Below are 20,962 nucleotides of genomic sequence, written 5' to 3' on the forward strand. Positions count from 1 at the left end.
ATTCTGCATTCAGGGGAGAAAAAAGGATGTAAACGCAGCAGTTTTTCTTTTCCAACGCTGACAAGAAGCGCAAGAATTCCTTGAGCGACAGTTCCAGTCATTCAAACGTCTGCTTCTGGAACGAGGAGTGTATACGGGAAATGGCGGTTACAAGGATAGTACGCCCGCCTCCCCGGCATGTTGCAGGAAATCCCGACATGTTGCTTGCTTGCCTGCTTGCTTGCTCGCTGGGTTCCGCCCAGCCACAAGCTGTTGGAAACGCGTGGTCTTGTCGTTCATGACCACGGCGACAGCATCTCGGCCACCGCAGATCTTCATGGGCCGATGCTTCAGACAAGATAGGGAAAAGGTAGCAAATGCATCATGAGCGGTTTCCCGGCGGGCGAAGGGCCTCCGACCCGACCGGGGAATCATTTCCGGCGGGTGCCCCGCTGACATCTGGGGTAACACCACCCACCAATAGCGGACCGTCGTTTGACAGGTGGCGGGGCCTCCACGTCCCATCCCGGTGAGCCTCGGCCCAACTCTCGCGTTCCTCCCAACCAACCAACCAACCACCTATCCATCCGTACATCTCCAACTCTCACCTCACGTTCAACATCCCTTTCTGATATCTTCAACAGCCAACTGCGCCACTGGCCTGCATATTGTTTGTTCATTTTTTTTATTCATCTTGCAGATATCCAGGCATTGGCACCCCTTCTCGAAACCCGCAAAACAACAGCCGCCTCTTGCTCAATCCATCTAACCCCCCTGCTTCATCATGTCAGACAAAGCGCAGCAAAGGCTCCAGGCTCTGGGCAAACATCTGAATGCCCCTCCTCCCCTCAAGATCGCCGGCCCCTCTGCGGCACCCCGGGTCCCGGGCAAGGTCATCATCATCACAGGTCAGTCTAGTCTAACCTCCCGAAGCTCTGTGGCATGCTACACGCCAAGGACGCGCTGCTGTCAAAAGTGTCGTCTGACACTTGAAAAACCAGGCGCGAACTCCCTCATGGGCATTGGCCGCGCCTCGGCCCACCAATTTGCAGAGAACGGCGCCCGGGCAATCTACATTTGCGACTACGCCAATGACAACCTCGAGTCGCACAAGAGCGAGCTCAACAAGCTGTATCCCAAGGTCGACGTGCACACCCGCCAGTTCGACGCCGCCGACGAGACTGCCGTCAAGGAAGTCGTTTCTCACGCCATCACCACTTACGGCAGGCTGGATGTCTTTTTCGCCAACGCCGGCATCACCGGGCCGCACAACGTCTTTACCGATATTGACGAGAAGGACTTTATGCAGAACATGCGAACCAACGTCTTGAGGTGAGTTATTGACAAATGTATATATATACATATATATGTGTGTGTACACATACACATGTGTGTATACACATATACATGTTGCGACATCCCATGCGGCCGCGTCTTGCATACTGAGCCCGCTACCAGTGTCTTCCTTGCCGCCAAGCATTCGGCCCCCGCCATGGCCAAGACGTCGACCGAGAAGAAGACCCCCGGCGGCAGCATCATCCTCACCGCCTCCGTCGCCGGCCTCCGGTCCAACGCCGGCACGACACCCTACTCCGCCGCCAAGGCCGCCGTCATCTCCATCGCCCAGACATGCGCCTACCAGGCCGCCGGCTCCAACGTCCGCGTCAACGCCATCTGCCCGGGCCTCATCGAGACGGGCATGACGTCGCTCATGTACGACACGGCCCGCGCCCGAGGCACCCAGAGCAAGATTGGCCAGGTCAACCCGCTGAAGCGCGGCGGCCACGCCGACGAGATCGCCCGCGTCGCCCTCTTCCTCGGCAGCGACGAGAGCAGCTACGTCAACGGCCAGGCCTGGGCCGTGGACGGCGGCTTGAGCGCGGGACACCCGTACGTGCTTGGAAAGCTGGCGTGAAGAGCGCGAGGCGACTTTCGTCTGTGTCCTTTTTTTTTTTTTTTCTTCTCTCTCTTTTTTCCTTCTTTCTTCTTGCGTCGTATTTGAAGCGGGCTGGGGCGTGTACTTATGTTATTAACAGGCATATGTTTGAATACGTCATTTCTCCAGAGGGAACTTATGAAGGAGTCGTGCCCGCATAGAGCGTGTGACGACCACGCAAGACGGCCAGGCGGCCGAGGCTATGACATCGACTATGGGGCTGGTCTCACAGAGCTTGGAAGGAGGTTAGGATAGGATCGGTGGCTGCGTAGCCTTTTGGTGGTCCCCATGGTGGACTTTCGACGAAGCAACTGAAAGGTCATTGGGCGGGCCAGGCCGCGAGGAGGAGGAGGAGGAGGATCATGGTTGCATTGACCCCGTTGATCTGCACTCAGCACTTTATCGGGGATCTCCGCCGAGCGAGCTTGAGCAAGTTGGCATCTCCACTGAGCGAGCTTGAGCAAGTTGGGATGCCACTACTACATTCCATCTTCGATTCCATGTTCCGGCGCCTCTCTGGTGGAGAAGCAAGCAACCATATCGCATTTCCACCGGTTTCTTCAGCTATCTTTGCCTGACTAGCAATATGCGTAGGTCAGCGTAGCTGCGCCGCCCTCCAAGGTCGTGGCCATACAAGGCAGTTCATTATATTCACTCTTACCCTCGTTGGCCCATGATGCGGTACAACATGTCACAACGCCACTCTTCCAGAGTCGACCGAAGCCTGCGAAAATCAAGCATAAACCAATCTCGCAAACTCTGCATGTCGTGAGTGACAGAGACTTTCGTTGGCTTTCCCGGCAGGCAAGGCCAGCGGGCACTGCAAATGGACGAATCTGGTGTTCCCTAGCTCTCTCTTCTGCTCTCCAACCAGCCCCTCACGCCCCCAGCATAAAACGAAGTAGATTGGATTCCAGAAAAGTCTTGATATGTTTGGCTAGGCGGCCTCTTGGCACGGGGAATGGCCGCGTAACGTAGTAGCATTTCCTCATTTCCTCTTCCGCTCGTCGTCAGCCTTCTCCCGTCGCGCGTGCTTCTACGACTCGCATGCCCATGGGCCCTTGGTATCCCTGGTCTTGGCATAGCTTGCCACGTAACCACCGCCTGGAATTATTCGACACGATCGCCCACATCCCGAAGCGCCCTACGCCCAAATTAAATCACGGCTTGTCTCCACGTACTGGGACGGGACCCACACATATACCCCGATGCCCTACTCATAACCACAAATCACATTGCGCGGATCTGGACGGTGCCTGTGCCGCGATTGGAATCGCATCCGTCTCCATTGGACGGAAGCTGAGACCCTCATCGGGAGCGGGGACAACGCTCTTCTTTCGGGTCGCGTGGGGTGGGTGGCGGACGCAGATCCTCCCTATCAGCCACCGGTCCGGTCCGACTACCAAGATCCCTCCCACAGCCCTCCCGTCTGCTTGAGCGTGCTCGATCGCACCTCCCATGCATCGGTGGAAACAACATTGGAGGAAGGTGACGGCGGTGTCTCGCGAAACGCCCCCTTTCACGGAAGTGTGGGGATTTAGGCGTCTTGGCTTGGTCCGGCATGTCGTTGCTTCTCGCGTGCATCGCACTTGATTTTCCTCCGAGCTGCTCTGGGACCCATTGAGGGCGGAACGCTGCAACGGCTGTCACGCCAAGAGGTCGTCGTGAACAATACAAGGAAAGAAACGAGAATGCCATGGATCACGAAAACGCCAAGACCGAGTATCATAAGAAGGGAGCAGGTTTCCCTCCAAGACGGCGAATCTACCTCGTCTCTCATCAAGCTCTTCATCCTCGCTCTCTCCTTCAGTCTTGAGTCTTCTGCAGGCTGTTACTGACCTTGTCTGTTTGCTTCACTTGTGAGCAACTTCCCGCCATTCATCCTTCAATCTCGTCATGACGCTCCGCTCTGTTCTCGCGGCGGCCTTGGCCGTCTCCCCCCTTCTGGGATTCGTCGCCGCTCACGGCAACCACTCCCCCGAAGAGATCGCTGCCGAGCTGGCCCTCCGCGACCTGGTGACTGTTCACGGCAAGCGCGCCCTCGACGCCTGCTCCGGCTCACCCGCCGCCCTGGCCCTCAAGCAGCGCGCCCTCGAGCGCCGCGCCGCGACCGCCCAGCAGCTGCGCGAGAAGCGTGGCCTCACCGGCCAGAAGATGCACCAGAAGCGCGACAAGGCCGACTTCGAGGCCTGGGCCGCCATCGACCACGAGTCCATCGAGGGATTCACCCTCGACACCGCCGTCGAGGACATCTTTGGCTCCAACGCCACCTGCACCCTCGTCCCCGAGACCACCATCGGCCCGTACTACGTCGAGGGCGAGCTCATCCGCACCGACGCCACCGACGGCGAGCCCGGCGTGCCCGTCCATCTGGACATCCAGTTCATCGACGTGGCCTCCTGCACCGCCGTCCCGGAGCAGCTCATCGACCTCTGGGCCTGCAACGCCACGGGCGTGTACTCGGGCGTCGCGGCCGCCGGCCAGGGCGGCCTCAACACGACCTACGGCCGCGCCGTCCAGCAGACCGACGCCGACGGCGTCGTGCAGTTCGACACCATCTTCCCCGGCCACTACGTCGGCCGCACCACGCACTTCCACATCATGTCCACCGACGGCGCCGAGATCCTCCCCAACGGCACCTTCGAGGGCGGCGTCGCGCGCAACATCGGCCAGCTCTTCTTCGACCAGAGCATCATCTCCGAGGTCGAGACCCTGGCCCCCTACAACACCAACACCCAGGCCCTCACGACCAACCTCGAGGACGGCATCGCCGCGGACGAGGCCACCGCCGAGTACGACCCCTTCCTCAAGTACGTCAGGCTCGGCGAAGACCTCAACGACGGCCTCCTCATGTGGATCACCATCGGCATCAACACCACCGCCGACCACAACGACGAGGTCAGCGCCGCCGCTCACTACCACGAGGGCGGCGGTGTCGACCAGAGCAACGGCGGCGCCTTCCCCGGTGGCCCCACATCCTAATTGTAGTGCTCCTGCTGCTCCCGCCACCGGATCCGCTTAGACGACTTCTACCACGTCGCTTGTGTTGCTTACGTTTATCGCCGCTGCAGCCTGGAAAAAGGATTCCACTGAAGCCCCGTAACCCAATGGCGGGCTTGGTGCATGTACATACTTGAAGAGAGCCGTGTGGATTCGTTTGTCGCAGTCTCGATTGGGTCGCGCGAGGGGCTAAGCTTGGTTATCCAGCATGCGAAAAGGGGTTGTCTTGTTTCTCTTATATGTACAAATATCACTGCTTCTTATACATCTATTACAGATGTAAATTGTATAGTGCTTGCGAGATATCCACACCCAAAGTCTACTCTTGCATTGTTAATTCCCATCTAAGGAACGTCACTTGCTGTGTGGCATCGACTCCAGCAACGCCGTTCATTGTTAGGGAGTCAGCCAGTCCGGCAGGGCGGGATCGCCGGCGCTGTCTCGGGCCGTCGAGCGCTACAGCGGCCCCACCAGCAGGAAACAACCCCCCCCCCCCCGACGTTGATGTACCCGCCGTCCACTCAACCCCGAACAAAGAAAACCCCCTTAATCCACAGATGCGCAACTCACGAAACCTCAACTTGGCTTGACCATTCCCATCTCATCTCATCTCATCCTCTCGCTCAACTCCAACAAGAAAACCCCTCTGCTCCCCCAAAAATCAGAAACCAATAAATAGATAAATAACTCAAAATGGCGACCTCGGGCATGCACTACGCCCACTGCGCCGCCAACGACGGCTGCAAGCTCGCCTTCCAGTCCTCCCTGCCCCTCGCGGGCGCCGCCTCGGCCACGCAGTGCGTGCTCCTCATGCACGGCTTCAGCGGCTCGAGCGACTACTTCCGCCGCAACTTCGACGCCCTCGCGGCGGCGGGCCTCTGGGTCGTCGCCCCCGACATGCGCGGCCACGGCCGGTCCGACCGCACGCGGGGCGGGTACCACGTCGCGCGCCTCGCCGCCGACCTGCGCGACCTCATCGCCGAGCTGCGCCGCGCCGCGCCCGGCGCGCGTTTCGTGCCCGTGGGCTGCTCCATCGGCGCCGCCGTGCTGTGGACCTACGTCGAGCTGTTCGGCTGCGCCGACTTTGCCGGCCTCGTCTTCGTCGACCAGGCCCCGCTGCAGGACCGCTCGTCCTTTGACGGGTGGGACGAGAGCAGGGCGCACGCGGGGTGCTACGACGAGAAGACGACGCTCGCCGCCCAGCGGTTCTGGATGGGCGACCCCGCCGCCGCCCACGTCGACCTCGTGGACGGGTGCCTGGGGTACCGGGCGAAGCCGGACCCGGCCGACGACGTCCCCGCCGAGAAGAGGCGCGAGGACGAGGCCTTCTTCACCGGCATCAGCGCGCTGTGCGACCCGGCGTGGCTGGCGAGGCTGCTGGCGGACCACACGCGGTACGACCACCGCGAGGCCATCGAGGCCATCAGCGTGCCGACGCTCGTCATGGCTGGCCGGCGGTCCGGGTGCTTCCCCCTCGAGGGCATGCTCGAGACGGTCAGGCGGGTGGAGAAGGCCAGGCCCGGCCTGGCGAAGGCGTCCGTGTTCGAGTCCGGGCACTGGCTGTTCTACGAGCAGCCGGAGAGGTTCAACAGCGAGATTGTCGAGTTTGTGGGCCAGTGCTCCAAGTGAGTTGGGTGTGTGTGTGTGTGTGCGTGTGTGTGTGTGTGTATAAAAAACGGTACCAGAAGACGGGAAATGAGCCTATAGACTGAAGATAAAGTGGGAATGAAACGACTTATGGGATGGAATCAAGCAGATGACTGACTCTTGTATTTAGCCAAGAGAACACCAACGAAGTTTGGCTTGAGCGAGCTGTTAAACGCAGGGAGACGGTTCCGAGACCCAATTTGGAAACACTCGGGAGCCCACTTTGGGAAGAGGCCATTGAACCACGCATCTTTCTCATTGGCAGTGGTTCATCCGCCCAGTCTTTGAAGTTTAGAGCCCTTCCCGCCCTTCAACTGATTTTCGAATCGTGTTGGATCACAGCCACCAGCGACGTCACCCCGCCAGCGCAGAGAAGCAGGCTCAAGAAACCAATAGTCTATTGATCCTACAGAAAAGGGTTTGTGCCAAGCTCTCACCACCGCCATTCCGTGCGCCCCAATCACGCATCGTCCTCGAGCCCGACCAGCTTCAGGCTCTCGATCCACAGCCTCTTCTCGGTCGGGGGGTCGTAGGCGGAAGGCGCGTAGCCAGGGCGGGCCATAAAGCCCTCGGGCGTGGCCTCCTCGGCCTCGGCGACGTCCTCGAGGTACTTGCCACCCTTGCCCTCCAGCTCGGCGGCGACGGCGGCCCAGACGGAGGTCGCGGCGCCCTGCTCGGGCGTCTTCATGATCCGGGCGATCTCGGGATCCTCGAGAAGCTCTTCTAGGCGCCCGGCCGAGTGCCTCTGCAGCTCCGTCATGATGCCGCCCGGGTGGAGGCTTAGGGCGTGAAGGCCCGATGGGCCGTAGCGGCGGTCGAGCTCGTTGGCGAATAGGATGTTGGCGAGCTTGGACTGGCCGTAGGCCGTCCAGGGGTGGTACTCGACGGCGCCCTCGAAGCTGAAGTCTTCGAACTGGATCCGGCCCTGGCGGTGGCCCAGAGACGAGACGGAGACGACGCGAGAGTTGAAATCGGGGGTTGAGGAGGCCAGGAGGGCCGGCTTCAGGAGCTGGAAGAGGAGGAAGTGGCCTTTTGTTTTCAGTGTTGGTGGTGGTTGATTCAGCGCAAGGGCTCGCCACGCTTACCGAGGTGATTGGTCCCGAACTGGGTTTCGAACCCGTCGACGGTCTTTCCCTGGGGGCAGGCCATGACACCTGGCGACAGAATTAGAACCCCTCCGGATGGTGTTATCCAGACCGAGTCTAGCTTACCGGCGTTGTTTATGAGCACATTCAGCCTGTCGGACTTGCTCAGGAACTCCTTGGCGCCCCGTCTAACGCTTTCAAGGGAGCCGAGGTCCATCTCGATGACTTGGACCTTTCCGGGCTTGCCGTCGGAGAGGATGTCTTTGGCGACTTGGTCGCCCTTGGCGGCGTCGCGGGCGGTGATGTAGACGTCGGCGCCGGCCACGTGGAGGGCCCTGGCGGTCTCGGGGCCGAGGCCGCCGGGAGAGCAGCCCGTGACGATGACTACCTTGCCGGCCCACTTTCCGACGAGGCCTTGGTCTTTAATGATCTGAATGGCCGTGGGGCGGGAGTCCCCGGGGCCGGTGTTTTTGCTGTGCTGTTCATAGTAGGGGGCCAGACGAGACATGGTGCTGAACGAGGAGCGGTGGTGCCTGTGGGAGGAGGGTTTGATGATGGAGGCGAGTCGGTGGACGGATGCGAATGCTGGTATGATTTTTGTTATTCAAGCAGAGGACAGAGGAAGGCGGCATGCTGTTGGAATTTCATGATCTCGTCCATGTTAGTGGTCCATGGAGTTTTATATCAAAACGAGAGCGGCCGCAAGGACCGCATTCCTGCCGTATATTGCCAGTAGCCACGAACCGTATGATGCCATTGAACGGAGCGGCCGGAGTTAAGACCAAAGCAAAATGCCCACCTGGATGAGCAGGAAGAGCTTTGGTGGCCCATCATAGCCGAATTCCTCGTGCCTACTTCGTACATTATTTGGGCAGCTTGAGCAGCAGCGCCCTGCTCCCAAGTGTGATATTCGTGGTGTCCATCATGCACCCGCTTACACAGCCTGTTGCGGGCCAGGCGGGTTCATGTGCGGACATGCGGCCGCATGGCCGGCATATTGTATGCACCCTCGAGGACATAACGCAGTTAAGCCGTCTCTGGCGGATAGGCGGATGAGGTAATCAGCCCGGCGATAAGGAAGATGAGCCATTCCAAGCCAGGGTGGCCTGTGCTGCTTGACAGTGTACTCTGTAGCTAGCACGTGACGGCCGGGTTTAGGTTCGGCTCCGGTGGCTCGTGCATTTTCGGTCTCCACTCTCACTGTCGTCCGTCCGATGTGCTCCCGAGTTGCTGCACCGACCGGTTGCCCGTGCTGCCTGGTGCTTTGCTCTGTGACTCTGTATGCCAGATCCGGCCAGATCCGGTCAGATCCGGCCAGAGGCTGTCAGAGCCTCCAGACCAGCGATGAAGCCGAAACCGGTGTCGCGTGTGATCGGGACAGGCGATACATGACCCTGCCCCTTGGCTCTGGTTGTCCCAGGGCTATGCAGGCCTAGGGCGAAGCTTCAGCAGCGTATGCCGGCGTCTAGGGACCACGGGGTTGAAGTCATGAGCGGCTGTCAAAGCCATGCTGTGGTAAATTCAGATGATCGGGAGACTTTCCCCCGTAATATTCCGCGTTGGTTTGTACGACGAATGGATTGCGTATCCCCTGTGAGAAAGGCATGACGGTGATGATGCTGATGAATGACCAAGGCCCACCATGCAAAGCTCCTAAGGGTATCCGTGTCTGTAGACATTGCCCGTCTGATGCTTCCTGACTCATACCACCGCCATATGGTTCATTTTATCCGTAATTTTATCGGTCGCAATTTCCCCATCCATGATATCCATGTTCCGATGTGGCAGCAGGCACGGCAATGGTGTACCTAATGGTGCACTTCCACCCTAACAGAACTCTACCTGCTGTAGAATGGCGTTAGAGGCTTTCCCCACAGGCGTCTCGTCCCAGCATCTGCTTGCTCCCTGGTCCGGGCCCCCCGTCCTGACCCGTTCTTTCCAAATCCCCCCTCCACGAATCTCGGCACCTCTTCCTGGTCACAGCCGCGAATCCGGGTCGAATCGATTAGACGATCCAGAAAGCTTCATTGTTTGGTGCAATGTTGTTGGCAAAACCTGCTGGTGTACGGGCAACCAACAACACCTCCAAAAAAACAAAACACACCTCGGAACCTCGCCCAGACACGCAAGCCATCACGACGACCGCCACTCGCCCCCAAAAACTACATCGTGGCTCAAGGGTAGAGGCTGTACTATACATGGTCCTCTCTCGCCTTCTACTGATCCTCTCATCTCTCTCAGCGGCTGAGCAGCGAGTGAAGTGATCCAATCATTGCCAGCATCAACACACCCGAGTGCGAAGCGAGTCCATCCTACAGGCGCAAGTAACCGTCATTCAGAGAAAGGCTGGACGGTTACCGCCTGTGGTGCACAGGTCCCAAGAGCAAGAGCAGCAGTAGCAGCAGCACCCACTGGCCTCGATATCGGTACAATATCTCGTCTCGTTTCCTCCTCCTCGTGCGTTTCTGCACGTGAGAAGCCGAATCTACGCCCAAGAAACCGTTTCACTCGGAACAAGAGCCGGTCGGCAAAGAAAAAGACCAACAACAAACAAGGACGGAAAGGGTAAAACAAGCTGCAAAGACCGGCCAAGGGACGGGACGTGTGCACGCTACACCAACCCGCCCGCATAATCCCCTTCCTTGCTGGGCAGTCTTCCTCCACCTTTCCTCCCCCACCACCGCCACCAACAACCAACCTCCACGCCCACCCGTACCACCCATCATCTCTCCCTCTATATTCTCTAGGGTATCCAAGGTACAGCCCAACCCAACCGTACGCTACCTACCACCGTTAGCCCCCCTTCATATTCACCTCTTCTCCAGACCTTCTCTCGCATTGTCTGGCTGACGAGCAAGCGTGCTACTACTACTGCTTATTCTTACGGATACCTTGGGGGGGAGATCGGTGCCGAAGCGAAAAATAAGCTGCATCAGCCCGGATTGTACCCACTCAGAGCTAAGGTACCCTGATTTCTCGGTTCGCCTTGCTGAGTTACCCAGCTTCTACGATTTTCCTGGGCCCCAGACCGAGAGAGGTTCCTGTTCCACCTGCTCATCACCGTTCTCGACTCTTCTCCTTCTCTTATTCTTCTTCTCATTGCCACCCCGCCCGCCCGCCCTACCACAACCGCCCCGCCCTTCCATCACGTCTCTAGACTCCGCGATACGGCGCTGCTTCTCCAACCCCCTCGACCTTTGCGCGCCAACGTCCCATCAACGCCCATCTCGACGCCGGTCTGTGCACTAACCCTCTCCCATAGCGCCCTCACGACGCCAAACAGGCTCCCGGCCGATTGTGATCTGATTCATGTAATGCCGCCGCTGGGCTTTGCGCTCTGCTCTTCTTGCTACTGCTGCTGCCCCTGCTGCTGCCCCTGCTGCACGCCCCCGACAGCTTGGACGCAACTGTCTCGACCCCACACCCACAAGGCGGCAACGCGCGCAGCGCCTAAGACGCACGACTGCCGCCCACCCACACACATGAGAACCTCACCTTCATCTTCTGCCCAACGCCCTTACCGCTCTCACGCCCACAAGCGACAGTCTATCGCATCTCTGGCGACTCAGCCAGCATGGCCGCCTTCGTGAGGGTTTCTGGTCCCCCCAACAGTAGCTTTCTCGTCGGCTACCCGGGCATCTCCGCAACGCTGGTATGTGTGGTTTCTCTGTGGTGTGATGACGTCGAGGAGGCTGGAGTCTTGCCTACGCTTTGCGCAACCCTGCTGACATGCTTCTCTCACCCGTAATCTAGCCCCGAATCGAAGGCAAAGTCGAGATCCGCCCGTCGCAGGGCTATTCCATGCCCGTCGCCGTTTCGCTGGTGCGCATCTGTCTACAGCGACGAGAAACGATCCACCCCGCCGCCGAGAACGTCGCGAAACGACACCTGGGCACGCCGAGAAGAGAGACGACCGACGTGGTCGGTAAAGAGCTTCTGCTGTTCCGATGCCAGTCCGGGAAGGAGGCCGAGAGCGTCATTGCCATGGATCTGCCTTTTGTCCTTTTTATCCCCTTCGGAAGAGGCGGCGAGGAGACGAACCGACGAATACCCCCCGCATCGCTTCAACTCCCCAGCCGGACCGCCGAGACGTACTACGAGCTTGTAGTCACCGTGCAGCAAGGCCACACCCTCCAGAACAAATATTCCTTCCCCATACCTTTGCAACGCTACGACACCTTGTCGACATTTGGCATGTACAACAAACCCGAATCGCGCCAAGTCAGCGACGCGAGCGTCGTCACCCTGGGCATCTCGGTTCCGAAATGGAGTTATGGACCCCTCGACCCAATAACAGTCTACATCAAACTGGTACCGAACCCCGACTGGATGAAGAAGGCTTTGAAGGTCACGATTCAGAAGATCACCGTCACCATCGAGGAGGAGATCACGTACAACCCCGAAGGCGACGAGCCGACGAAAAAGGTCAACAAGGTCGCAAAGAACATACAGCTGGTAAACACGAGAATGCCAGAGGCAGGCTATGCCACCAATCTCGGCTTGGTCTTCCCCTCCAAGGACCTGCGCGACCCCGATGGCATCATCCGAAGAGGAAAGCCCGCGTTTCCCCTATACGAGGTCACCTCCTTCACCACGAGCTCAACATTATACAAGATTGAATTCTACCTGACGGTCAAGGTGAGCTGGCCTGATTGTTCCTCATCCACCATGCTTTTTTTGCTCACGATACCTGCAGGCGCAACTAGGTTCTACCAAAGACTTGGTAGTTCGACAACCGCTCGTCATCTGCCCGTTGGACCAGCAGGCATGTAAAGAGGAAATGGACGCCATCGAGCAAGCAGCCAAGGATGCCTCACACGTCGACCCGAACAACCCGATGCTCCCCGCTCGCTCGATCGTCTTGGCGAATGACCGAGAGTCGATGAAGACGCTAGGCCTGTGTGTGGTAGGAGGGCAGAAAAAGCCGTTGATCGAATGAAGGCCTCGGAAATCGTACGGAGTAATTATATGAACGGAATGGCGGGAATCTCGGCTCTGGGCTGCGGGGTATGAGACCGGCTGCATTTGACGGCCGGCGATCTACCCTGGAACGGCGCGAGTCGAATCCGACTGCTGACATCCCAGCGCCCAGTTCCAGCTTCAGACCTGCAAAACTACAGCCACAACGAGCACAAACTAACGGGACGCTGACGTCAGCGTCGAACACGATAGCTAACGGAGCGAAGGGGGAAAGTGGGAGGGAAAAAAAAAGAGCGTTGGGAACGGAAAGCTCGGGTATTCTCTGTCTAGACCTGGAACAGGAGCATCGACGAAATCATACCCTTGGCGGGTGGTCTTTTTTACGGTTCACCCACGGACCTGCGCGTCGGCTTTTGTACCGCGTGTTTATTCGGCAGGCGGGACGGCATCATCATCATCATCATCATCACGGCACGGCGTTGGCGGGGTCTTTGGCTAAAGGGGAGGGGGATTTGGGGAGACCAACGATTTCAGGCTCTTGCGGCATTTTGGCAGAGCACGTTTGGACAAATACTATATCACGAGACGATGAAACTTGGGAAGATGGGGGGGGGGGCGGCGTGCGAGTTGCCCAGGGGGGGGGGGAGAGAAGCCTTTTTGTTCAATGCTGTACATATCACATTTGAATGAGGGATACAGGAGACGAGTAACTCGGGGGTGGGTGTCCTTACCCCCAAATGATACAATCGACTGGGCCATCCTTTCTACCGGTGAGTCGGTGACCATCCTCCGTGTCCTGATGGCAGAAGCTGCAAAGGGGCTTATGCGAGAAGGATACGAATAGCGGGCCCTGGTCAGAATAATATAATACTCGAACACTCGCGGTTGATCACTTGACATATACAGGAAGCAAGTGGTTGAGGAAGCACGGGCGTACCCGCTTTAACGGAGGCTCTCTCTCTCTCTCTCTCTCTCATTTTTCTTTTCTTTTTTTACACCTCTCTCGTGTGGTTGGATTTTGTTTAAACTCATATAAGCGTCATTGAGGGGCTATCCGCGAGTTGTGGCCTGAATTCAAACAGTGGAATAGCTTTTCCCCTTATCATTTTATTTTTTTATTTTCCCTCATCTTCATTTCATTTGTCATCTTCATTGTGAGAAGCGAAGAACGGACGGAGGGACTGTTGGCTGTTTGCGACCTTATGGTGCCGAGGTCCAGGGGAGGGGCAGAATCCTCCAGAATCCTTTAATGATCTGAGGACTCTGATAAGCGACCACACAATCCCGTCTTGTTTTTCGATACCTAGTTGCCGTAGAGGTGGAGCGTATGCGGCTCAGCCGGTACCGCCCGGCGCCGGCTCCTTCCGACATGCATAGGTGCTTTCGCAACGACATCAGAAGCGAGCTCCCTCATGGTGGTCGAGGTAGGTTTTGTATACCTCTTCGCCCACTTAGACGTCAACCTCCATGGCCTCCCCGCCTTCCTTCTCCATCGACTCGATGCGTCTGAGGATGCCTTCCTTCCATATCCTGTACTCCTTGCGCTTCTTCTCACTTAAAAAGTCGTACCGATCCTGAAACATGCTGTCCGCCCCGCGCACAGGCGCCCTGTAGGGGCCCTCCGCCTGCCGGTGGCTGTCGGCGATCACGTCGCCCGCCTCGATAACGTCGCTGAGACTGAGATACCAGTCGGCCTCCAGCCACCCGCGATCTGTGACCTGCTGCACCGCGTCGTCAAACTCCTTGGCCGTGACCGGCGCCCAACCCTCCCACGCCTCGTCCTCGTCCATCCCCCTCGAGCCCACCGATGCTCTCGCCTTGGCGACGAGATCGAGGATGCGATCCCGTTCGGGCTTGTACGCCTCGCGGTCGACCTCCTCCCCCGACTTGAGCTTCTTGACCTGCTGCGTGACGAAGAAGAATACAGCCCCACACAGAGCGGCCAGGTTTGCCCTCACCCACGCGTCGCGCGTTCTCCGCCCGCCGGGAACGACAATGTACTCCATGCCGGCCAGCATCGTTGGCCCCAGCTGCCGCTGACCCGTCTCCTTGCAGAGGAAGCGGATGGTCGGCTGGATCCAGAAGTGGAGGCCGGACTTGTCGGAGGGATAGACGGCCTTGCCGGTCGACTTTGTCGGCGTGTTGGGCCCGCTTGCGGGGTTGCCGGAACGGAATTGCGCGAGGGACCGCTCCTTTGTGGGTGTCGGGCGTTGTGGCGTCCTGGCGGGCGAGTCGACGCCGTGCCTTTGTCTGTGCCGCGGGGTGCCGTTCTTGCCTGGTGTGCGGTTCAGAGTGGCGTTGGGGAGGATGTTGTCGAGGTGGCTATAGAGACGCTTGTAGATGCGGGGAGGGATTGGGGGCCGTGGCTCGATCGGGGGGAGGTCCAGTGTGATCTTGAGTCTTTTGGGTATCAGCATCAAGGTATGGAGGAAGCACGGATCGCATTCCGGGGGCCTACCTATCGCAGGCGATATGTGCACAAGCGTATAATCGCCCAACTTCTTCGTCCGCTTTGAGTGTGCTCGCCCGGTGCCTCGACTGTGCCAGGAGGGAGCCTGCAAGTTCTACCAAGGACGGCGGTAAAGTTGAGCCATGTGTGGGCATCAACGAGAGAAGCGTTTGCTCTATGGATCGGTTCATGATGGGTGGTATGGGATTTGAAGCCCGGACTGTGTTGGATGAAGAGCTTTCGCAAGACGCGTCTGGGACGCGTTGCGCAGCGGGCGTCTTTCTTAGGCCCCAGAGGTTGGCAGATGTCGATAGTTGTTCGGATGGACTCCACAATATTGTTCTATTATCCTGCAGCTGCTCGAGAGAGTGATCGAGGAAGGGATGAATTGGACTGTACGCGAGGAAAAAAAGAGCTTATGAGTAAGGTGGTGTTGAGGATGGGTTTGTTGCGTCACCCAAGGCACCACGGCCACCCAAGCTTAATTGGCACGCGACGGACCCTGGGCCCGAATTGATTAAGCCCCTGTCAGTCGCCGATCCGTGCATCTGCCGCCCCCCAAGCTTCCCTGAATTGGCCATTGGTGGACGCCACCCGTTCCAACCAAGCAAACTTCCATGTTCCCCATTCCCCATTCCCCCATTCCTTAGCCCGTTGCTTGTGCACTCTCTCCTCTTCGTTCTCAGCCCAGCCTTTTGGTGTTTGCCTAGTTCTTGGATCTACCCGGACACGGCTTTCTGTTTTGCCTCATTCGTGGCTAGCCCTATTGTGTATCTTTACACGCACGTGTCTCGTTTGTTGTTTTAACATCCGTGCTACGTGTTGTCAACAAACCGAAGCTCCATCACGACCTGATATAGCTGCATCGTGGGCGATTCGACGATGCACATCATCTACGTCGCAACCCTGGCGCTCGCCAGTCGCGCCTTCGCCCACGGCGGCGACCACAGCCAGAAGCCTATGGTAGACGAGAACGCCGACTGGATGACCAAGCATATGGCTGGTATGTTACCGACCAAGCTCCCCCAAGGGTCCTCCGCCCCCCATCGTCGACCCGCGCGCTGACATCTTACGTTTCCGCCAGAGGAGCACCACATGGAGGGCTGGGACGCTGCATCCTTCTTCACCCTGCACGATTACAACGGCGACGGGGTCTGGCAGGGCGACGAAATCCTGCGCACATACGGCCTCTTTGACGAGTCGAACCGCCACATCTCCGCGGAGAAGCGCCTCGACATCCTCCATGAAATCATGCAACTGTTGGACGCCAACCACGACGGCGTCATCACTCGATCCAATTGGAACGACTTCATCCAGAGCGGCAAGACGCTGCCGGATCTGGGCGTGGGTCCGGGTCACCACGGCGACGACGAGTATGAGTACGAGATTCACCATTGGGAGAAGTGAGTGCCTCGTCTATTCCCGGTAGAGTAGAGGGAGAAGCTGACGGGAGTGACACCAGGTACCACGACGAGAACACCAAGCTCGAAGATCTGACGCACCCCGAGGACATCGAGCACTTCAAGAAGCACGAGCAGATGGAGGACGAGCAGGAGAGGTTAGAGCAACTCGACCAGATGGCCGTTGTCGAAGTCAACATCCCGCAAAAGTTTCGGCGGTCATAGCGCTCGATTCGCTCACCCCCTCCCCTCTCAAAGGAAGGATGAAGTAGCAGGCGGTATAGGCCGACAACGTTGACAGGAACGAGAGACAAGCGATTCACGACGGTTATGTAATCTTATTAGATCTTGTAATATGTACATCAAAGACGCAATGCCAGACGTCGGGCGCGTACGTCTTGACTAATTCGACATGCTCGACCGTCGCGGCCCGGCCGCTCTCTGTCGCTGCCGCCCAGCCATCGTACAGGCTTTGAATGTCTGCGCGTCTCGGTTCGATGTCATGAATGCCGACATTTTCGTGGAGATGCAGCCAGCAGCCTTCAGGGGATGTGGCTGTCATGTCCCACGCCGGCCGCCACGTGGGCTCGCTGGTCGGGAGCAGCCCGCCATTGACGTGTAGGATATTGACCGGAGTACCCGAGACACGCATGTCTGCTATCCTGTCTGCAGATTTCTGGTTGTCTTGGAGGAAAACGACGATCTGCTCGTCACCTGTGAGGAGTTGGGCGGCGGGTAGCTCGAGGTCGGCACCCTGGACAACCCTGACCCGCCACCCGTTGGCGACGGCACCGCGGCGCAGGGCTTCAACGCTCCACGGGTTCAGCTCCCAGCAGAGGACCCTCAGGCCGAGTTTGGCGTACGAGAAGGTGAAGTAGCCGATGCCCGCGTACAAATCCACCGCCCAATGCTTCTTGAGCGAAGACGCGGGGCGACGGCGATGAGACATGGCTTCGGGGACTGCGTGGCTGTGAAACTCGAGGAGGCGTGTCTTTTCCTTGATGTTTCCCCGGCTGAACATGGTCCAGCGCGGGGCCCATGTCTGATAGATGCCGTTCTGTTTGGTTGACACCCAAAAGGCCGCCTCAAAGTCCTCAGACGAGGGCTTGGCTGGATTGACGGGAGTGCCAAAGTCGCCATGCAGGATCTTGAGGCCGCTGGGGGTCCGGAGGATGTTCTCGCCCTTTTCGACGGTGTTCCCGTCGTCTGTCTTGGCGCCCGTCTGGAGAGGGATTCCTTCATTGACGGCGAGGTGAGTGAGCATGCTTGAGCCCGTCTTTGAGACGTCCCGCAGGATCGCATCCCATAGCTGGTGAATCTTGTCGTTAGTGATGTCGGGGTGGCCAAGGAGAGTGCGCCAAAGGTCCTTATCGAAGCTCCCGCTGGGGAGGAGAAGCATAGGCTCGTAGATGGCGAACCGTTTCGGTGTTTGTTGGTTAAGAAGAGTGTCCAGTTCATCAGAGGTTCGCCATGGCTGGGCTTGCGGGGGAAGTGAGAGAAGCCAAGCTCGGGTTGCTGCCGATATTGGGTTTTCGGGCTTCGGCTTCTTGCCCCTCGGTTTGCCGTTGGGGGCTGCCATCATTCGCTTCTTTGTAAGTCAGGTAGACTTGAGAAAAGGTCATCGGGACCTCCTCGAGCTCAACGTCGACTTTAGCAACGTGTAGAGTGCAGCTCACAAACTCAACCCAAAAATTCCTAGTCTTGCAACTCTTTGGTGATTTCAGACGACGTTACAGGGGTTACAACGGCTTAGACCCCTGTTGGGCACCTTGAGGTCCGCTAGCGACAAGTGGGTCGGGCGTCGCCAATGAAGCAAAGACACCTCCATTGTCCGGCTTCTGCTCTTTCACCGTTGTTCCCTTCAATCTTGGATCTGGCCACGCTCCGTCAAATTGGGAGAAGCATTATGGATTATTCAACTCTGCCGGTGCATCTGAACTACCTCAACGATGCGGCTCACCTCCTCAGGACATCCGCCCCCGAGACTTCGGCCTACCTCATGAACCAGCACAACGAGCTAATGTTTCTCAACGACATTGAACAAAACGACGTCCGACGGCAGCACGTCTGCGGTGCTTGCGGCCACATCATGATCCCCGGCCAGGGCACTGCACTCAAGCTCGAGACAGAAAAGGTGCTGAAGAGGAAGCGACGCGGTGTCAAGTCGCGAGATTCCAAAGCCAAGGATGAGCATCGGCCTCGTGCTGGGACGCGAAAGCTTTTTAATTGCGGAAACTGCAGCCGAATCACCAAGGTCTCTTTCCCCCCTCCGCCGCCGATCCTAAGACGCCGAGAAAAGTCTGAGCAGCTCTCTGCGGCCAAGGGTCGCCAGTCTTCAATGGCCGAACCAGCTAAGCCAGCAACATCCAATTCCAGCAGCAAGAAGCGGGCGAAGAATCGCAAGGCCGGGCTGCAGGCTCTGTTGAATCAAGCCAAGACGTCGTCCTCTGGGAGCAGAAACTTGAGCCTTGCAGACTTTGGACGAATGGGATGAGAAGTGATAAAAAAAAAGAAAAAGAATCGTACTTGCAAATATCCCATCCTAGGAAAACACGGCTTCCAATCTCTAGAGCCCGCTCCGCGGTTCCGTGCCATGACAAACCGGCGGGCGGCGGGCGGGCTATTCTCGGGAATATTCTCGAAGGCTGCCTGCCTTGGGAAGGGACCCGGGACCCGCTCAATGACACACATTGATGCCCATCCTGCAGGGCCTGCAGCTGCGATTGCCCCTCCAAAAATTTCAAGACCCCGCCATCGCCATCCCACCGAGTCACTTGCTCTCCCCTCCCCACGACCGACAACAAAACACCGTCGCGCAACTACAACAGAAGAATTACCGGCACTCGACACATTGCGCGTATACCTAATTTTCAGAAATCAGTCAACATGGCTGTCCCCGAGTCCAAGACGACGCCGAACGAGTTCTTCCAGGCCATCGGCTCCAAGGTCGACGGCAGCGAGGACCAAAAGGTTGTCGAGGAGATCGAGTCTCTCTGCATGAACTGCGGCAAGAATGTGAGTTGAGCAAGAGCCTTGAATCAATTATCGTATGCTAAATCTGCGTCCAGGGCATCACGAGGCTGCTTCTGACGTCGATCCCCTACTTCCGCGAAATCATCATCATGTCTTTTGCCTGCGAAGAGTGCGGCTTTGCCAACAGCGAGGTCCAGCCCGCAGGCTCCATCCAACCCAAGGGCACATACTACGAGCTTCGCTTGACCGCCATGGAAGACTTCTCCCGCCAGGTTGTCAAGTCCGACACAGCCACCGTCAAGTTCACCGAGCTCGACCTCGAGGTGCCCGCCGGCAAGGGCCAGCTTACAAATGTCGAGGGTCTGTTGACCACCGTCATTAACGATCTCGAGTTCGGACAGGAGGCACGCAAGGAGCAGATGCCCGATATCTACCCCAAGATTGCCGAGATTATTGAAAAGGGCCGCGCCATGCTCGAGGGCAAGTCGTTCCCCTTCCGCGTCACCGTCGACGACCCGGCCGGTAACTCCTTCATCACCCCCGACTTGAAGGATGGTGTTGGAAAGTGGGAGAAGCATGAGTTCATCCGTACCGCCGAACAGAACGCGGCCTTGGGCATCTCCAACGAACAGGCCGCTGAGCTTGCTGAAGGCGCCAACCCCGGCCTCACCGCCGAGGGCGACATCATCCCCAACGAGGTCTACAGCTTCCCCGCCAGCTGCCCGGGCTGCATGCGCCCCTGCACCACCCACATGAAGATGGTCGACATACCACACTTCAAGCAGGTCGTCCTCATGTCTACCGTCTGCGACGAATGCGGCTACCGCTCCAACGATGTCAAGACCGGTGGCGAGATCCCCGAGAAGGGTGAGAAGATCATCGTCAAGGTCAACGGCCAGACCGACCTTGCCCGCGATATTCTCAAGTCCGAGACCTGCGCCCTGGAATGCCCCGAGCTCAACCTTGCCGTCAACCCCGGCACCCTGGGCGGCCGCTTCACAACCATCGAGGGTCTCCTGACCCAGGTCCGCGATGACCTTCGTAGCCAGATCTTCGAGGCCGACGGCGGCTCCGGCGGCTCCGGCGGTGGTGATTCCCTCGCTCCCGAGGATAAGGCCAAGTGGACTGCCTTCTTCGGCGGCCTCGACGAGGCCATCAACGGCAACCGCGAATTCACCATCGTCCTCAGCGACCCCCTCGCCAGCAGTTTCGTACAGCCTCTGGTCGACCCCCCTGCCCCCGACCCGTCAATCACCCGCGAGTACTACACGCGCACTCACGAGGAGGAAGAGGAGCTTGGTCTGCTGGACATGAAGACCGAGGGCTACGAGGAAGACGCCGCCAAAGAGGCTGCCGACAGAGATCAGGCGAAGAAGCTCGCAGAGCTCGACAAGCTCCTCGACGCCAACATGGGCAACACCTCATAGGGAAAGCGGGATCAGGGGATGTGATGCCGCGAGACTTTTTATGACGCGTTTGGATTTTAGGTGACGACTGAATAGGCGGGCGGGCGGGCGGAATGACAAAATTCGTACATGATGATGATACCTACGTATAGATGGGTTGGTTGAAA

At 58.2% G+C, this 20,962-nt stretch overlaps 11 protein-coding genes across 11 annotated transcripts; 8 read left to right on the top strand and 3 right to left on the bottom strand.

Annotated features, from left to right (window-relative positions):
- Positions 1 to 763: 763 nt before the first annotated feature.
- Positions 764 to 1,894, top strand: LY79DRAFT_511523 (short chain dehydrogenase; the record flags this gene model as incomplete). Its single annotated transcript, XM_060554276.1, has 3 exons — positions 764 to 887; positions 981 to 1,311; positions 1,438 to 1,894. 3 exons carry the CDS (start codon positions 764 to 766, stop codon positions 1,892 to 1,894), a joined length of 912 nt encoding a protein of 303 aa, XP_060416174.1.
- Positions 1,895 to 3,811: 1,917 nt separating this feature from the next.
- Positions 3,812 to 4,897, top strand: LY79DRAFT_511736 (Intradiol ring-cleavage dioxygenase; the record flags this gene model as incomplete). The annotated part of the gene is made up of 1 exon (XM_060554300.1): positions 3,812 to 4,897. The coding sequence occupies one exon, from the start codon at positions 3,812 to 3,814 to the stop codon at positions 4,895 to 4,897; it is 1,086 nt and encodes a 361-aa protein (XP_060416175.1).
- Positions 4,898 to 5,623: 726 nt separating this feature from the next.
- Positions 5,624 to 6,544, top strand: LY79DRAFT_511499 (Alpha/Beta hydrolase protein; the record flags this gene model as incomplete). Its single annotated transcript, XM_060554275.1, has 1 exon — positions 5,624 to 6,544. The coding sequence occupies one exon, from the start codon at positions 5,624 to 5,626 to the stop codon at positions 6,542 to 6,544; it is 921 nt and encodes a 306-aa protein (XP_060416176.1).
- Positions 6,545 to 7,022: 478 nt separating this feature from the next.
- Positions 7,023 to 8,155, bottom strand: LY79DRAFT_511425 (short chain dehydrogenase; the record flags this gene model as incomplete). The annotated part of the gene is made up of 3 exons (XM_060554266.1): positions 7,023 to 7,591; positions 7,648 to 7,716; positions 7,774 to 8,155. 3 exons carry the CDS (start codon positions 8,153 to 8,155, stop codon positions 7,023 to 7,025), a joined length of 1,020 nt encoding a protein of 339 aa, XP_060416177.1.
- Positions 8,156 to 11,221: 3,066 nt separating this feature from the next.
- LY79DRAFT_588868 (arrestin domain-containing protein) lies at positions 11,222 to 12,586 on the top strand (the record flags this gene model as incomplete). The annotated part of the gene is made up of 3 exons (XM_060560966.1): positions 11,222 to 11,299; positions 11,401 to 12,285; positions 12,344 to 12,586. The coding sequence occupies 3 exons, from the start codon at positions 11,222 to 11,224 to the stop codon at positions 12,584 to 12,586; spliced, it is 1,206 nt and encodes a 401-aa protein (XP_060416178.1).
- Positions 12,587 to 13,216: 630 nt separating this feature from the next.
- Positions 13,217 to 13,597, top strand: LY79DRAFT_548073 (uncharacterized protein). Its single transcript, XM_060557373.1, has one exon. The coding sequence runs from the start codon at positions 13,232 to 13,234 to the stop codon at positions 13,409 to 13,411; it is 180 nt and encodes a 59-aa protein (XP_060416179.1). The 5' UTR covers positions 13,217 to 13,231; the 3' UTR covers positions 13,412 to 13,597.
- Positions 13,598 to 14,018: 421 nt separating this feature from the next.
- On the bottom strand, positions 14,019 to 15,207 carry LY79DRAFT_588869 (origin recognition complex subunit 6; the record flags this gene model as incomplete). The annotated part of the gene is made up of 2 exons (XM_060560967.1): positions 14,019 to 14,967; positions 15,026 to 15,207. The coding sequence occupies 2 exons, from the start codon at positions 15,205 to 15,207 to the stop codon at positions 14,019 to 14,021; spliced, it is 1,131 nt and encodes a 376-aa protein (XP_060416180.1).
- Positions 15,208 to 15,898: 691 nt separating this feature from the next.
- LY79DRAFT_588870 (uncharacterized protein) lies at positions 15,899 to 16,641 on the top strand (the record flags this gene model as incomplete). Its single annotated transcript, XM_060560968.1, has 3 exons — positions 15,899 to 16,019; positions 16,101 to 16,419; positions 16,479 to 16,641. The coding sequence occupies 3 exons, from the start codon at positions 15,899 to 15,901 to the stop codon at positions 16,639 to 16,641; spliced, it is 603 nt and encodes a 200-aa protein (XP_060416181.1).
- Positions 16,431 to 18,110, bottom strand: LY79DRAFT_118732 (tRNA wybutosine-synthesizing protein). The gene has a single exon (XM_060550762.1). The coding sequence runs from the start codon at positions 17,996 to 17,998 to the stop codon at positions 16,745 to 16,747; it is 1,254 nt and encodes a 417-aa protein (XP_060416182.1). The 5' UTR covers positions 17,999 to 18,110; the 3' UTR covers positions 16,431 to 16,744.
- Positions 18,111 to 18,322: 212 nt separating this feature from the next.
- Positions 18,323 to 18,910, top strand: LY79DRAFT_511539 (RNAse P Rpr2/Rpp21/SNM1 subunit domain-containing protein; the record flags this gene model as incomplete). The annotated part of the gene is made up of 1 exon (XM_060554280.1): positions 18,323 to 18,910. The coding sequence occupies one exon, from the start codon at positions 18,323 to 18,325 to the stop codon at positions 18,908 to 18,910; it is 588 nt and encodes a 195-aa protein (XP_060416183.1).
- A 392-nt stretch (positions 18,911 to 19,302) lies between these two features.
- Positions 19,303 to 20,816, top strand: LY79DRAFT_511445 (ZPR1 zinc-finger domain-containing protein; the record flags this gene model as incomplete). Its single annotated transcript, XM_060554272.1, has 2 exons — positions 19,303 to 19,431; positions 19,485 to 20,816. 2 exons carry the CDS (start codon positions 19,303 to 19,305, stop codon positions 20,814 to 20,816), a joined length of 1,461 nt encoding a protein of 486 aa, XP_060416184.1.
- Between the last annotated feature and the right edge of the window lie 146 nt (positions 20,817 to 20,962).

The sequence above is a fragment of the Colletotrichum navitas genome, assembly GCF_030913465.1.
Source record: "Colletotrichum navitas strain CBS 125086 chromosome Unknown LY79scaffold_17, whole genome shotgun sequence".
Lineage (NCBI taxonomy): Eukaryota > Fungi > Ascomycota > Sordariomycetes > Glomerellales > Glomerellaceae > Colletotrichum > Colletotrichum navitas.